Genomic DNA, 16,426 nt, shown 5'->3' with positions numbered 1-16,426 from the left:
CGCGCGGGCACGCGCGGAGGAGCGGGCGCGCGCAATCCCAGGAAGGGGCCGGGAGCGACCCGGGCTTCTCTTGTTAAAGGGGCAACGCTCCCGGCCTGTGGGGCCCAGTGAGCGCGGACGCGGGAACTGAGCTCCGGACGCGGAACGACGGACAGACACCGCGATACAGGAGGGTTGCGGATGCCTAAGGAACAGGGAAAAGTCAGGGGCTGACCGACGGGGGGAGACGCAGTCCCGGGACCCGCGCACGTCGCCGCCGTCGGAGGCAAGGCCAGGGGGCGGAGCCTCCTGCCGAGGCCCGCCCAGAAGGTGGCTCCGCTGAAGTCCCACCCTCAGGCGCGCGCCGTCTGCCAGCTCCTCCCGCTGCTCTAATCGCAGTCTCTCTCCTCCCCGCCCTGCCAAGTTCTAGAATTCGCCGCGCAGCTGCTTCAGGTGCTGAGGCCAAGTGCGGCCAGCCGTGACGCGGCTCCTCGGGCGCTCTGTCCCCGCCTGGCCCTTAAGTTCCGTCGCCACGGCCGCCGCCTCAGGCCCAAACAATCCCTTCAGGCCCCTGTGCCGCCTCAGGCCGGAGCCGCTCTCTCAGGCCCCGGACTCCCCTCAGGCCCCAGCCTGCCCCTCAGCCTGGGCCCACCACCTCAGGGCCCCTCTTCGAGGGGGAAGCAGGTCCCCACTCTCGCCCTCGGGCTCTACTGCCCCGAAGGTCCGGCCACGTCCGGTCCACCTGCAGAGGGTCCCAGTCGCTCCTTCAAGCCCAGGCCGCGCCCTTCGGCCCGGCACTTCCCTCAAGCGGGGCTCGGGGCTCCGGGCTCCAGGCAGCCCCTCAGCCCCAGCCTGAACCTCGGGTCCTCATCCACCTCCCCAGGCCGGGGCCACCCTGAGGTCAACTGTGGAGGATCCTTCCTGGATTCCTTAGCTCTGTCCTGCCCTTCGATCTAGGTCACCCGCTCGGGCCCAACTATCCGAGGCCCAAATGCCCCGCAGCTCCCGCTGCCCCCCAGGTCCTGCTGACTGCCCTCCGAAGTCAGGACATCCCTTTCAGACCCCACTTTAGCCCCTTTCAACCTAAATCCAGCTAGCCCCGTCTGCCGCTTTAGTTCCGCATACTTCTCTCTCTGCTTTTCACCCCACCTGCTTTCTCAGCCCATCCTTTGTTCCCTAGGATAAATCCGAGTCACCTCTGCAGTTCCAACCAGCTGCTTCTGTCCTAGCCTACAGGTACTCTCCTAACTGATCTACTATTTTTTTTCTCAGACAGAGCCTCGCTCTGTCGCCCAGGCTGGAGTGGAATGGTGGAATCTCAGCTCACTGCAGCATCCACCACCTGGGTTCAAGCGATTCTCCTGCCTCAGCTTCCCGAGTAGTGGGATTACAGGCGCTCACCACCATGCCTGGCTAATTTTTGTATTTTTAGTAGAGACGGTTTCACCATGTTGGCCAGGCTGGTTTCGAATTCCTGACCTCAAGTGGTCCGCCTTGGCCTCCCAGAGTGCTGGGATTACAGTCCACTTTTTTTTTTCCTTAGAGACAGGGTCTCACTCAGGCTGGAGGGCAGAGTGGTTCCATCTCAGCTTACTGCAGCCTTGACCTCCCAGGCTCAGATGATCCTCCCACCTCAGCCTTCCAAGTACAAGTGCACACGACCACACCTGGCTAATTTTTAAAATATTTTTGTAGAGAGAGGGTTTCACCATGTAGCCCAGGCTGGTCTCAAACTCCTGGACTCAAGCAATCCACCCACTTCCACCTCCCAAATTGCTGGAATTACAGGTGTGAGCCACTGTGCCCAGCCTTAACTGCCTTTTCTCCCCACCCCAACTGGCCTTCAGGTCATCTTTGGCTGTCCCTAATTCTAGCTATGCAACTGACCTCCCTGCTCACCTTCCTATCCATAGGCATTCCCAATTGTCCCCTCCCACCCTGTCATCAGTTGCCCATTATGTCCATGCTTAACTTTTTTTTTTTTTTTAACAGAAACGACGTCTCTCTGTGTTGCCCAGGCTAGGCTCCAACTCCTGAGCTCAGGCAACCCTCACGATTCGGCCCCTCAAATTTCTGGTATTACAGGTGTGAGCCACTGCATCCAGGTGCACACTTAAACTTCGACTAACCACTCATAATTGATTCATTGATAACCCTCAATTCTGCCACTTCTCTTGCCACCCCCAAATGTCTCCACCCCATCCAGTCTCCACTGTCATCATTTTTCATTTTCATTGTCCCATATTGCCAGTTGTTGCTTAACTGCCATCTGTAAATTTCACTTATTCTGCACATTTAACTTCAGAAGATTTCCTTTCTTCTTTATCTTTTACCACATCCACTTTTCCAGTGCTATCTTCAACGTGAATGTTCAGTTAATAGTCTAGCACTACAAATACCTTTTTTTTTGAGATGGAGTCCTGCTCTGCTGCCAGGCTGGAGTGTAGTGGTGCCATCTCGGCGCACTGCAACTTCTGACTCCCTGCTTCAAGTGACTCTCCTGCCTAAGCCTCGAGAGTAGCTGAGATTACAGGCATGTGCCACTATGCCCAGCTAATTTTTGTATTTTTAGTAGAGATGGGGTTTCACCATGTTGGCCAGGATGGTCTTGATCTCCTGACTTTGTGATCCACCTGCTCAGCCTCCCAAAGTGCTAGGATTACAGGCATGAGCCACCACCACGCCTGGCTGGTACAAATGCCGTTTAAGCTCTCTCTTTTTTCAGCATCCACACATTCTTTTTTCAATCTCTAGACCTGCTACTGGTTTCATCCCTATAGCCATTATATGAATGAATGACTTATTTTCCATTATCCTCCCAGCACCAAAGAGGAGACTAGCTACCCAGCCCAGTCCAGTGATGCAGGTGCAGGAAGATGGAGACAACCTCATCCCCTTTGCCAAGTGAGTCCTCCCACTGGGTGGGCAGCATGGGGATGGGATGGAGGGAAGATTGCAAGCCTGGTCCTTCTCTAAAAGGATTAGGAAATAAAGAACAGGAATTGCAATCCCTGGTCTCTGGAGATTTATGATTCATTAATTTATTAAACAAATAGTTTGAAGGCCAGGTGAGGTGGCTCACACCTGTAATCCCAGCACTTTGGTAGGTAGAGGCGGGCATATCATGATGTCAGGAGATTGAGACCATCCTGGCTAACATGGTGAAACCCTGTCTCTACTAAAAATACAGAAAAGTTAGCTGGGCATGGTGGCACACGCCTGTAGTCCCAGTTACTTGAGAGGCTGAGGCAGGAGAATTGCTTGAACCCAGGAGGTGATTACAGTGAGCTAAGATCGTGCCACTGCACTCCAGCCTGGTTAATAGAGGGAGACTCCATGTCAAACAAAACAAAGCAAATAATTTGAACACTACAATGTTCTAGGGATTGTATTAGGCACTGGGGATTCAGCTATTAGCAGGATAGGGGCCCTGCTCTTGTAGAGCTTACATTCTAGAAAGGGGAACAAAGAATGTGTAAACAAATATAATTTCAGCTAGTGATGAATACTACCTAAAACATAAAACAGGGGGCCGGGTGTCGCGGCTCACTCCTGTAACCCCAGCACTTTGGGAGGCCAAGGTGGGCGGATCACCTGAGGTCAGATGCTCAAGACCAGCCTGGCCAACATGGCAAAACCCCATCTCTCCTAGAAAAAAAAAAATTAGCCAGGCATGGTGGCACTCGCCTATAATTGCAGCTACTCGGGGGCTGACACAGGAGAATTGCTTGAACCCAGGAGGCAGAGGTTGCAGAGAGACAAGATTGTGCCACTGTACTCCAGCCTGGGTGACAGAACGAGACTCAACCTCAAAAAAAAAAAAAAAAAAAAAAAAAACAGACCGGGCCAGGTGTGGTCCTAGCACTTTGGAAGGCCAAGGTGGACAGATCACCTGAGGTGGCAGTTCAAGACCAGCCTGACCAACGTGGAGAAACCAGTAGTTTCTCTACTGAAACTACAAAATTAGCCGGACCTGGTGGCACATACCTGTAATCTCAGCTACTCAGGAGACTGAGACAGGAGAATCACTTAAACCTGGGAGGCAGAGGTTGCTATGAGCCGAGATCATGCCATTGCACTTCAGCCTGGGCAACAAGAGTGAAACTTCGTCTCAAAAAACAAAGAAACAACAACAACAAAAAAAAAAACCTAGTCTGGGTGTGGTGGCTCACCCCTGTAATCCCAGCACTTTGGGAGGCTGAAGCAGGCAGATTACCTTAGATCAGGGATTCAAGACCAGCCTGAACAACATGGTGAAACCTCATTTCTACTAAAAATACAAAAATTAAACAGGTGTGGTGGTGGGCGCCTGTCATCCCCACTACTTGGGAGGCTGAGGCAGGAGAATCACTTGAACCTGGGAGGCGGAGGGTACAGTGAGCCAAGACTGCACCATTGCACTCCAGCCTGGGTGACAAGAGCAAAACTCCATCTCAAACAAAAACAAAAACACTAGGCTAAGTGTGGTGGCTCATGTTTGTAACCCCAGGACTTTGGGAGGCCAAGGTGGGAGGATTACTTGAGCCCAAGAGTTTCAGTCTTCAGTAAGCTATGATCACAGCACTATATTCCAGCTTGGGCAACAAAGCAAGACCCTGCCTCTAAAAAGAAAGAAAGGAGGGAAAGAAGGCGAGAAAGAGAAAGGAATAAAGAAAAGGTCCTAGAGCTGATGGAGTAAAAAAAAAAAAAAAAAAAAAGGAAGTGGGGGAAGGGAGGGGAGAAGAAATAAATAAAACAAGTATAGGCTGGGTTTGGTGGCTCACATCTGTAATTCCAGCACTTTGGGAGACCAAGGTGGGAGGATTGCTTGAGCTCAGGAATTGGAGACCAACCTGGGCAACATAACAAGACCCCGTCTCTGATAAACATTTAAAAGAATTAGCCAGGCATGGTGGCACATGCCTGTAGTCCCAGCACTCAGGAGGCTGAGGCAGGAGGATTGCTTAAACACAGGAATTTGAGGCTGCATTGAGCTCTAATCCAGCCATTGCACTTCAGCCTGGGTGACAGAGTGAGACTGTCTCAAAAAAGAAGAAGAAAAAAACAGTTTGGATTTTATCCTAAAGGCAGTAAAAATCAGTGGAAAAGTTTTAAGGCAGACAGTGACATGACCAACCTTTTTTCCTTCAACTTTTTTATTATGGAAAATTTCAAACAGAGAAAATAGTATCATGAACCCCATGTACCTTTTTTAGTCAGCTTCAATAATTACCATTATATGGATAATCTTTTCATCTCTATACCCATGTAGTCCCCTACTTCTCAAATTATTTTGAAGTACACCTCAAACTTTATATGATTTCACATGATCATGTTTTAAAAGATTACTCTCAGAGTTCTATGCAGAATAAATTGTTGGGGGATGGGAATGGAACTGAGAGAGGGGAAAGAGACCATTGCAACCATCCAGGAAGAGGAAGATGACCTGAAATATAGTGGTATCAGTGGGAATGGTAAGAAGTGGTCAAATTCAGGTACACAGTATTTTAGACGTAGACCTGACGGAACTGCTGATGGATTAGATGTGGGAGATGAGGGAAAGTGAGACATACCACATTATTTGGTCTCAGCAACTGGGCATTTGGGTGCCTTTCATTGAGAGGAGGAAGGTTGGGGAGATGTTGGGTGGAGCCCAGAGAGGAACCAGGGCTAGATATATAGATTTGGGAGTCATTAGCTTATTGGCAGCATGGGACTGGGTAAGATCACCTAAGAAGAAATGAAAACAGAGAAGATAAAGGGCCCCAGCCCTAAGCCCTAAGATATTCCATTTCTTAGAGAGCAGGAGGGCAATCATTCAGTCTGGGCTTTGGAATTGATGAGCACTGTTCTCAAACAGCTTTGTACATTTTTCCTTATCTACAAGGATATTAGTCCTCTGAGATAGGGGAGACAAACTAGAGGTAAACAGAAATTCTCTCTCCTGGATCCTTGCATTGAACTAAATGAACCCTATCTGTCAAATCACCTGAGTAGCCAAGGCCTTCCTCTTTAACAATTCTGCTTGCTAAATATTGCCTTCTCTAACTATGAGGTATAAAGCAAGCTTGTCCAACCTGCACCCTAGGACATCTTTGAATGCAGTCCAACACAAATTCGTAAACGTTCTTAAAACATCATGAGATTAGGCCAGTCATGGTGGCTCACAGCTGAATCCCAGCACTTTGGGAGGCCGAGGTGGATGGATCACCTGAGGTTGGGAGTTTGAGACCAGCTTGGCCAACATGGTGAAACCCCATCTCTACTAAAAATACAAAATTGGCCAAGTGTGCTAGTGCACACCTGTAATCCCAGCTATTTGGGAGGCTGAGGCAGAAAAATCGCTTAAACCTGGGAGGCAGAGGTTGCAGTAAACAGAGATTTCACCATTGTACTCCAGTCTGGGCAAAAAGAGCGAAACTCCACTAAAAAAAGAAAGAGAGAGAGATTTTTTGTGATTTTATTTTTTTAGTTTATCAGCCATTATTAGTGTTGTTATGTTTTTTTTGGTTTGTTTGTTTTTAGACAGCATTTTGCTCTTTCTGCCCAAGCTGGAGTGCAATGGTGCGATCTCAGCTCAGTGCAACCTCTGCCCCTTGGGTTCAAGGGATTCTCCTGCCTCAGCCTCCGGAGTAGCTGGGATTACAGGCACCCAACACCATGCCCAGCTATGTTTTTGTATTTTTAGTAGAGACAGGGTTTCACCCTGTTGGCCAGGCTGGTCTCGAACTCCAGACCTCAATTGACCTGCCCACCTCAGCCTTTCAAAGTGCTGGGATTACAGACATGAGCCACTGCACCCAGCCAGTGTTAGTGTATTTTATGTGGAGCCCAAGACAATTCTTATTCCAGTGTGGCCCAGGAAGCCAAATGATTGGATACCCCTGGTATAGAGCTTAGACTCAGTGAGATTTGAGGCTCAAACCATAGCCAATCTCTGCCCTCAACCCAGCTTCAATTTCCTTTCAAAGCAGAGGACTTACCCACCTTCCTCAGCTAAAGGGGTTAGGAGAAGACATGGCCTGAGGGAACCCAGGCAGCATTATAGTTCCATGGAAAGATGGCCCCTGAATCCCTGGGGTAAGTAGATTGCTGTAAGGGAAGAGCCAGACCCAAGCCTATCTTGTCCTCACCTCAGGTGTTCCAGGGTGGTCAGCCGATCTCCACCCCCCAGGTTGCCTTCCCAGAGCCTCAGACCAATGCCCCAGCGTTATGGAGACGTCTTCTGGAAGAACCTCAGTCAAAGGCCCAGGTGAGTAGAGAAGAAAATGGAGTATATTGGATGTGGGAAGTTGAGGCTGTACAATTTTAAACTACCACAAATTCATATAGCAATAAGTCCTAGTCTGGGGTTAATTCCCACTGGCTGATGGACATTATAGCTCCTAATGACAGAAAGGAGGTTGGGAAAGATCATTAAAGAAGCAATTTGGTTGGACGTATCCCCTCTGCACTTATAGCTCCCTTTTTGTTCTTCACAGCCCCAGCTGGATGGAGGAACAGCACATTCCACCCAAGCTGGTAAGACAGACCGTGTGCCCCTCAACACTTCTCTGTTAAAACTGCACCCACTGCTATCCTGTCCCAAACTCTCCTTATTACTGTGTCCTTCTGTTATTCCCCAACCAGTGCACTGACCAGGCCTTCCTTTCTATGAATCAGTCATCATGTTTTCCAGATCACAGGAATCTTCCCAAGATCCCCAGACTCCCTACCTAGTTCAACTCAAGCTCCCCTGAGAGAGCCAGTTCTTTTCTCTAGCTCTTTTTCCCCATTCTCTGGCACAGAGAACCACTCGTTGCTCCCAGCTTGGTCTGTACCCTCCTGAGCAGCTCCCACCCCCTGAGATGCTTTGCAGAAGAAAGAAGAGGAGGCTGTGTTTGGAAGGAATGCAGCAGGGATTTGGGGGGGTCCCCGCCCGGGTGAGGGCTGTCACTTGCCACCTGGAGGACCTAAGAAGGCGTCAGAGCATCATCAATGAGTAAGGAAGGGAGACATCTGTGTTCTGGTAGTCACGCAGGGTTTGGGGGCAGAACAGTTTGAGCTAAGGAAGGGGTTGAGAGCTTTGAGGGGACTGGACATTGCTTGGGAGGGAGCAGTGGGCTTTGGTGTGATTGAAACAGATTTCTGTAATATGGAAAGAGAGGGAACTTCGATATGGAGGATGAGCCACATGAGCTGGAAGGATTAGAAACTGGATCACTGAAGACAGGAAAGCAAACCATAGAACTGGATGACAGTGGGGAGGTTGGGGTCACCTCTGGGTTCCTAGACAAAAATGCTTCAGTTCTGAGGGGAGCAGAAAATTTGGGAGGGGAAGAGTTAGAGGTCAAATGACAAACGCTTGAGTTTCAGCAAGAATTATTTCAGAACAGAAAAGCGAAGAATGGAGAGACAGGAAGCCTGGCCTCCAGGCTCCTCTCTCCTCAGCCTAAAGTCTCCACAGACTGAAGAAGGCCCAGTGGGGTAGCTCTGGGGCTGCATCTGAGCCAGTGGTGCTTGGAAAAGAGGGCTGTGGATTCCCCAGCACCAATGAATACCCTGATCTACAAGAGGAGAGGGCAACCTATCCACAGGAAGAGAACCGTTTTCCCACTCCTGGCAAAGCCCAGGTATGATTGGAGTGGAACTGGATGGAGTGAGAGGGAATTATGAGGGCCTCTGATCTTGCATGGAGAGGCAGCAGAAGTGGAGAGCCAGGTTAGATAGCTGGATTTGAGAGGAACAAAAACAACATAGGTGAGAGCCAGAGACTTGGAGGTACCTAAGCTTGGGGACTAGGAAATCTGGAGAAAGACCTACTTTTCCATTCTCTTTTTCAATTTCTCTCATCTTTACAGCTGCTTTGGTCTCCCTGGAGTCCCCTGGGTCAGGAGGAGGCTTGTGCCTTCAGGCAGCCACGCTCTCTGGCCTCCTTCAGCACTGTCACAGCCAGGAGGAACCTCCTGCACAATCCCTGGGGGGATGGAGTTGGAGTCTGAAGAGTAAGGAGATCTGATGCCAAGATGATAGTGGTGCCTCAGGGACCCAAGACTAGTTTGACACTAGAATCAACCCCATTGCTGACATGAAGGTGTTTCCCCTTCCTTAGCCTCTCCAACTGCCTTTCCCATTCTCTGAACTAGGCATTAACAGCCTGCCCCCCACCCCGGGCTCCCATCTCAACCCACCGCTCTCACAAGAGCACCCCCAAGTCCTGTTTTCCTCTAGGCCCCGCTCCTGGCCTTGTGTTCTCTCTGCTCTGTTATTAAAAAGCAAGCAAGTGAAGCCCGAGTCATCTTTCTTCCTGGGAAGCAGTGATGGAGAGGCCAATTGAGGAGGGTTCCTTTCACTTTTTCGAGGACCCAACTACAGTGAAGTCGGGCTGGGTCCCCAAATTCAAGGAGTCTTGTCCGAGGCGAGAAGGGTCCTGATCCCCGTCCAGCGTTCCTCGCCCAGCCCGTAGGGTTCCAGCACTGGACCGCCGCCCGTTTCATTCTCTAGGATGGGGCATCAGACTGCCGAGCTTCCGCCTCCAGGACCCTGGAATCCTAGCCCTCAGCGTTGCTGCCCTTTTGGGGACTTCCCAGCAGTCTGTCCCTCGGCCTGGCTCAGAGCCCTAGAAGCCGAGTCCCTCTGCCCAGCGCCCCACCCAGAACCCCACGTGTGCTGACCCCAGGTTCCCTTCCTGACCCCATCCCCTTAATTGGGAGGCCCCGCCCCGTGCGCAGTGACGTCGGACGCCGCTGTCAGCCGCCGCTGGGGGGGGTCGGTGTGGGGTAGAATGGCCGCTGCCGCCGTCACCCGCGGGACCCCTGGAGGTAAGAGCCAGGGCCTCTTGCCCGTCTCTCCGCCCCCGCGCCAGGGGGCGCAGCTCCCTCAGGTCCCAACGCGGAGCGCCGCGCCTGGGACCACCGTCCCTACTCTCGGTTCGCCCTTACCTCCCGCTTCCGTCCTCCTCCCCCGCGCCAGGGGGCGCCGCTCCCCGCAGGGCCCCACGGCGAACCCGCGCGTGCCGGGCTGTCCCGGGGACCCCCGCACCCGGCACCCGCACTGTCCCTCGCCCACTCCGTGCCCGCGGACTCTTCGCAGAACATCCCTCTGTGCGGGCGGGACCCTCCCACCTCGGAGGTTCTCCTGGGACCACCACCCCGCCGGGGGGCCGCCCAGAGTGCCAAGCGTCCGATCCGGCGCTGCCCCAAGGCCTGCAGCCCAAGGACCCGCTCCCGCTCCGCACCCTGGCAGGCTGCCTAGCTCGGACTGCGCACCTGCGCCCTGGGGCGGAGTCCTTACCCCAACCCCAGCTTCACTGCACACAGTTGAGCCCGACGGGCCGCCTCCCCTCTCCATCCTGGACACCTGGCGGAGCCGGTGCTGAGAGACTCCTCCAGCTCCCATCTGTTCCCCCAGGAGGGCGGAGGGCTCAGGCTGGAACCAGTGCTGTAGATGGGGTAGGCTAGGCCTGGAGGCCAGGGGAGGCAGAGGCGTTTGGGGAGAGGGAGGTAGAGAGGGCTGTCAGCCGGAGGGCTGATTGTCCTGAGGGTGGGAAGCTGGGTGTCTGGCCCAGATTCTACGAGGTTTTAATTAACCTGGAGGAGAAAATAGGTTAGGCTCAGTTATCAGATCAGCCCTTACTCTTGGAAAAATCAAACAGAAAAGGAACTCAGGGTGTGTCTTCTAAAGGCCTAGCTCTCTACCGGAGGTAGAATCTCCTGCCCTGCCTCCAGGATCCAGGCTGTCTTGCCAAACCATCCTCCAAGGACTGGATGGCCTGAGTCTCAATCCCTAAGACCTAACCCAACCGTAGCCCCAGTCTGTGCAAAAGCTCAAGCTTTAGGGCCTCTGAGGCCCCAGCCCTGCCAGTCTTCTCCCCTCCCCCACCCCAACCCATTTCTACCTGGTCACTCTTTCTGTCCTGTATCCTCACTCATGTTGGCTCCGAGCACTGTGTCTGGTTCTCCCTTATACTGTCACATCATAGTTAGTCCCTTCCTCTCTTTCCTCATCCTTCCCAGATACCATGACCCAGTTCTATATTCATTCCCCACCTCATACATCTCATCCAGGATTAATGTGGGGGCTTCTACCATGACCTTGTTCTCTCCCTTCCCAGCACAGACTCCCCCTCCCCCCGGCCCCTCAGGCCGGGGGTGACCTTGCCCCTTGGAGCCCTCACCATGAATACCAAGGACACCACTGAGGTTGCTGGTAAGTTCACAAACCAGATTTCCAATTGGGTCACAGCCTTTCGTCCTCCCCATGCTTTAGTAGCCCTCTAATTCTTGGATTCCCTGTTCTCCTTAGCAAGGTTTCGTTTTCCCCAGTGCTCTGTGTCACCTTCAGCCCTTTCCCCCAAGGTTGTCACAGGGATGCCCCAGGGTGGCACACTAAGCCCTCCCTTCTAATTCCCTTTAGAAAACAGCCACCACCTGAAGATCTTTCTCCCCAAGAAGCTGCTGGAGTGTCTTCCTCGCTGCCCGCTGCTGCCTCCAGAGAGGCTACGGTGGAATACAAATGAGGTTTTCTAGGGAGGCTGGGGTTGGGGCCCAGCAAGACCTAGTGGGCTGGAGGAGGGTGAGTGGGGGGTCTCTCTCTATCTGTCAACACTCCTACGCAGAGGTCCACTCTTTGGGGATCATAGGAGAGGTATAAAGACATGGATCTTGGCTGGGCGCAGTGGCTCATGCCTGTAACCCCAACACTTTGGAAGTCCGAGGCGGGTGGATCACCTGAGGTCAGGAGTTCAAGACCAGCCTGGCCAACATGGTGAAACCCCATCTCTACTAAAAATACAAAAAATCAGCCAGGCATGGTGATGCATGCCTGTAATCCCAGCTACTCAGGAGGCTGAGGCAGAAGAATTGTTTGAGCCTGGGAGGTGGAGGCTGCAGTGAGCTCAGATCGCACCACTGCATTCCAGCCTGGGTGACAGAGTAAGACTCCATCTCAAAAAAAAAAAAAAAAAAAAGGTCATGGATAGGAGCCCTCTTCTCCATGGCATAGCCACCTGGGTAAAAACAAAAGCTACTGCCAAGAAAGTATTCCTTACATACTGAGCACTGTGCTAAACACTTGGCCTGCCTTGTCTCATTTAATCCTCTAAGGATGCTATAGAGCAGGCCCTGTTATTGCTCCCATGTTATTGAGAGGAAACTGATTTACCCCATGGTTTATGTAACTTACTCTGGAGCCTTTTTTTTTTTTTTTTTTTTTTTTTTGAGATGGAGTCTCACTCTTTTTCCCAGGCTGGAGTGCAATGGCACGATCTTGGGTCACTGCAACCTCCATCTCCCAGATTCAAGTGATTCTCCTATCTCAGCCTCCCAAGTATCTGGGATTACAGGCGTGTGCCACCACGCCTGGCTAATTTTTATATTTTTTAGTAGAGATGAGGTTTCACCATGTTGGTCAGGCTGGTCTCCAACTCCTGACCGCAGGTGATCCATGTTGGCCTCCCAAAGTGCTGGTATTACAAGCAGGAGCCACCATGCCTGATCTATTTTTTTTTAAGAGATGAGGTTTCACCTTTTTGGCCAGGGTAGTCTTGAACTCCTGACCTCAGGTGATCCACACACCTCGGCTTCCCAAAGTGTTGGGATTACAGGTGTGAGCTACTGTGCCCAGCCTTTTTTTTTTTTTTGAGACATGGTCTCACTCTGTTGCCCAGGCTGGAGTGCAGTGGCACGGTCTCTACTCACTGTAATCTCCGCCTCCCAGGTTCAAGTGATTCTCCTTCCTCAGCCTCCTGAGTAGCTGGGACTACAGGTGTGCACCACCACACTGGACTAATTTTTGTATTTTTAGTAGAAAAGGAGTTTCACTGTGTTGGCCAGACTGGTCTGGAACTCCCGACCTTATGATCCACCTGCCTTGGCCTCTCAAAGTGCTGGGATTGCAGGCGTGAGCCACCACACCCTGCCGGAACCTTTGTTTTTAACCACTACTGATACCAGCTCCTTCTGGAGGACACAGTCCTTCTATTACACACCTTCTGTATTCTGCATACTTAGTGCCTCATATGCAGTTGTTTGTCAATAATTATCAATCTGATGTCAGAAGAGGACTGTCAGTAAAAGGGTGTGTGTGTGTATGTGTGATTGTTGTAAGTGCTATAGAGCCTTTAGAAGGGCCAGTGTGGCCAGGGACATTGACTCACGCCTGTAATCCCAGCCCTTTGGGAGGCCGTGGTGGGCGAATCACAAGGTCAGGAGATCAAGACCATCCTGGCTAACACAGTGAAACCCTATCTCTACTGAAAAAAAAAAGATTAGCCGGGTTTGGTGGCATGCGCCTGTAGTCCCAGCTACTCGGGAGGCTGAGGCAGGAGAATCATTTGAACTCAGGAGGTGGAGGTTGCAATGAGCCAAGATCGAACCATTGCACTCCAGCCTGGGTGACAAAGTGAGACTCTGCCACAAACAAAATAAAATAAGAAGGGCCAGTGTGGTCAGCAGGGTTTCATGGAGCATCTGAAAAGGGGTTTGGTTTATAGAAATGGCTAGAATTTCTGGACACGGAGAGGTATGCACATGGTACTTGCCTTGTAGGGCACTAACATGCAGGAGGTGACTGTTCATTGCATGTTCAGGAAGGAATCAGTGGTCCCATCTGGCAGGAATTGTAGGAGCAATATGGGTAAATAGTGAGAACAGTGGTTTGATTCCTTGTTGGGGAGAACCTTGGAGTCAAGCTAAAGAATCGGAAATTCGGCCAGGCGCGGTGGCTCAAGCCTGTAATCCCAGTACTTTGGGAGGCCGAGGCGGGTGGATCACGAGGTCAAGAGATCAAGACCATCCTGGTCAATATGGTGATACCCCGTCTCTACTAAAAATACAAAAAATTAGCTGGGCATGATGGCGCGTGCCTGTAATCCCAGCTACTCAGGAGGCTGAGGCAGGAGAATTGCCTGAACCCAGGAAGCAGACATTTCGGTGAGCTGAGATTGCGCCATTGCACTCCAGCCTGGGTAACAAGAGCGAAACTCCATCTCAAAAAAGAATCAGAAATTCCTGGCAGTGTCAAACCACTGAAGTTTTTTGAGTCAGGAAAGGGTACAGAGGCCAGGCACGGTGGCTCACTCTTGTAATTTCAGCACTTTGGGAGGCTGAGGTGGGTGGATCACCTGAGGTCAGGAGTTTGAGACCAGCCTGGCTGGGCTAACATGCTGAAACCCATTTCTACTAAAAATACAAAAATTGGTGGCAGGTGCCTGTAATCCCAGCTTGAACTTAGGGGATAAGGGTTGCAGTAAGCCAAGACCAAGCCATTGTACTCTACCCCGGGCAACAGAGTGAGACTCTGCCTCAAAAAAAAAAAAGAAAGGGCACAAAAATGAAATTGTTGGAGAATAAAATAATTTACAGTATGATGAATGGATGATGAAGAATGTGGACCTGCCCCCAAGATAAAGTCCCGAGCAACAGAAGCAGAAACAACAGAAGGAGAAAACAACAGAAGGAGAAAATGTTAGACTTTTGTCTTAGGACAGAAGAGGGGTTCTTAGGAGGGCAGTGGGTCTTGCTGGGTCCACTGCTAGCTGCCACATCCTCCACTAGCTGCCACAACTCAGCAGAGAGTGAGACACTGATGGGATGACCAAGAGGCCAGGCTGAGACTCTCTATGAAGGAGACACCCACCTGAGTGCCTCCTCTCCTACAGGAGATTGCATCCTACTTGATCACCTTTGAGAAGCATGATGAGTGGCTATCTTGTGCCCCAAAAACAAGGTGAGAAAGTTTGAGAACTTTGGGGAGTGGCAGGGGCCTTGGGTTCTGTTCACAGAATTCCAGAACAACTCTTCCCTTCCCAGGCCTCAGAATGGCTCCATCATCCTCTACAATCGGAAGAAGGTGAAATATCGGAAGGATGGTTACCTCTGGAAGAAGCGGAAGGATGGGAAGACCACGCGAGAGGACCACATGAAGCTGAAGGTCCAGGGCATGGAGGTAAGAGACTCAGACATTCAGCTCATCTGCCCAAGCCTACCCTCCTCCACCCTTAGCTGGGCGCCAGCCCTACCAGGGCTTGGTGACATTGTCCACCTCAGATCCCTCCCAGTCAGTCTTCCCTTCTCTCTCACTCTGGATCGGCTGACTGATTGCATTGGCCACTCTTCACTTCCCAGTTCCCTCCATGACTCAACTCTCTTAGGCCATGCCTCCCTTCCAGAACTGATGCCCAGGCCCCTCACTGCTCTTGTGTTTCCCTCAGGGATCCAAGCAGTGATGATCTCAGCACAGGTTTCTCTTCCTCAAATCATTGCCCCTCATCTCAGATGCATTCTTGCTCTGCCCTCTGGTTTCTAGATGGTCCCATATCGCAAATCTGGTCCTTATTGTAAGGTCCCAGCGTCACCGTTCCTTTCTCTCCATCCCTCATCTATGACAGGGCTGCTGAGATTCAAAAGGGGTAGGGAAATAGGTGGGGGTGAGGGTGGGGGAAGGGTTGAAGAGGAACTGGTGGAAAGACTGGGATTCCTGCAAAGGGACTGAACAGAGGAAGAGTTGGGGAGCAGACTAGCCCTCCCCCCACCCCAGCCTGTCTCCTGGCAGTGTCTCTATGGCTGCTACGTTCACTCTTCCATCGTCCCCACATTCCATCGGCGCTGCTACTGGCTGCTCCAGGTAAGGATGGAAGAGCCCAGGGAGCCAGACTCTTCCTGGCTCTTTGAGGGACATGGGTCTGAAAGAATGAAGTGAAAGGATGACTAGGTTCTGAATGAGGAAAGGGGCCTGGGAAGAAGAGAAAAGGGCTTGGGGATGGAGACGGCCAGAAATTGGGGGTGAGGTGAGGAGGGTGCCCAGGGAGAAAGTGAGGATTAGGAAGCTGAGCCCCTGGACCTCAGGACCCCATGGCTCTGTGTCCCATTATGCTCTCAGAACCCTGACATCGTCCTTGTGCACTACCTGAACGTCCCAGCCCTGGAGGACTGTGGAAAGGGCTGCAGCCCCATCTTTTGTTCCATCAGCAGCGACCGTCGAGAGTGGCTGAAGTGGTCCCGGGAGGAGTTGTTGGGACAGCTGAAGCCCATGTGTAAGGCAGCAGGGTGGGAGAGAGCTCCAAGAGGAGAGGGGAAACAGGGGCTCCCAGAGGGGCCATGGTTCTTTACCCAAAGCCTGTGGGGTGATCATTTCCCTTCAAGCTGGGAGGGTGCTAGGATTCCCGCTGTGTTCTTAGGTATTAGAATATGGAGAAAGGACGAAAGCTACATGTCTGGGCAGTTTTGAGGCTGCTGGTTTCTGTTCACCTGGCCAGAAGTCTTGAAGCATGTCAGGTGCTTGGAGGAGCCATCAAGGTACTCTGGAGCCTATTTCGTGGATGTCCCACAGCACTTCCCCCTAACTTCTCTAGTTCATGGCATCAAGTGGAGCTGTGGGAATGGAGCAGAAGAGTTCTCTGTAGAACAGCTGGTGCAGCAGATTTTGGACACCCACCCAACCAAGCCTGCACCCCGAACCCATGCCTGTCTCTGCAGTGGGGGGCTTGGTA

General features: G+C 51.8%; 2 protein-coding genes and 1 pseudogene across 31 annotated transcripts in view; 2 read left to right on the top strand and 1 right to left on the bottom strand.

Moving 5' to 3' along the window:
• Nucleotides 1-15: 15 nt before the first annotated feature.
• On the top strand, nucleotides 16-9,225 carry INCA1 (inhibitor of CDK, cyclin A1 interacting protein 1). Of its 5 annotated transcripts, none has more exons than XM_035301066.3 (9): nucleotides 16-432; nucleotides 1,160-1,215; nucleotides 1,972-2,064; nucleotides 2,802-2,883; nucleotides 7,097-7,210; nucleotides 7,440-7,479; nucleotides 7,746-7,939; nucleotides 8,405-8,570; nucleotides 8,799-9,225. In XM_035301066.3, exons 4-9 carry the CDS (start codon nucleotides 2,840-2,842, stop codon nucleotides 8,937-8,939), a joined length of 699 nt encoding a protein of 232 aa, XP_035156957.1. In that variant the 5' UTR covers nucleotides 16-432; nucleotides 1,160-1,215; nucleotides 1,972-2,064; nucleotides 2,802-2,839; the 3' UTR covers nucleotides 8,940-9,225. The 5 variants fall into 5 exon arrangements, with proteins under 5 accessions (XP_035156957.1, XP_035156958.1, XP_035156962.1 ...); XM_035301071.3 differs by having other exon boundaries at nucleotides 375-432; nucleotides 1,972-2,084; XM_035301067.3 differs by lacking the exon at nucleotides 1,160-1,215.
• Nucleotides 9,226-9,556: 331 nt separating this feature from the next.
• On the bottom strand, nucleotides 9,557-10,362 carry LOC103793234 (uncharacterized; annotated as a pseudogene).
• Nucleotides 9,689-16,426, top strand: part of CAMTA2 (calmodulin binding transcription activator 2) — a 20,214-nt gene continuing 13,476 nt past the window's right edge. For 2 of the 26 annotated variants that reach the window (XM_078374062.1, XM_035301058.3), the window contains exons 1-8: nucleotides 9,689-9,758; nucleotides 11,051-11,145; nucleotides 11,353-11,456; nucleotides 14,597-14,664; nucleotides 14,748-14,883; nucleotides 15,490-15,561; nucleotides 15,817-15,970; nucleotides 16,289-16,423. In XM_078374062.1, the coding sequence (XP_078230188.1) occupies nucleotides 11,115-11,145; nucleotides 11,353-11,456; nucleotides 14,597-14,664; nucleotides 14,748-14,883; nucleotides 15,490-15,561; nucleotides 15,817-15,970; nucleotides 16,289-16,423 (700 nt within the window). In that variant the 5' untranslated portion in view covers nucleotides 9,689-9,758; nucleotides 11,051-11,114. Of the gene's footprint in view, nucleotides 9,759-9,902; nucleotides 10,389-11,050; nucleotides 11,146-11,352; nucleotides 11,457-14,492; nucleotides 14,665-14,747; nucleotides 14,884-15,474; nucleotides 15,562-15,816; nucleotides 15,971-16,288; nucleotides 16,424-16,426 lie in introns of those variants that run through there. The other 24 variants (XM_078374061.1, XM_078374060.1, XM_078374069.1 and 21 more) reach the window with 14 other exon arrangements.

This window comes from Callithrix jacchus, chromosome 5, assembly GCF_049354715.1.
Source record: "Callithrix jacchus isolate 240 chromosome 5, calJac240_pri, whole genome shotgun sequence".
In the NCBI taxonomy this organism is placed as follows: domain Eukaryota; kingdom Metazoa; phylum Chordata; class Mammalia; order Primates; family Cebidae; genus Callithrix; species Callithrix jacchus.
This window is presented reverse-complemented; position numbering and strand designations above follow the sequence as displayed.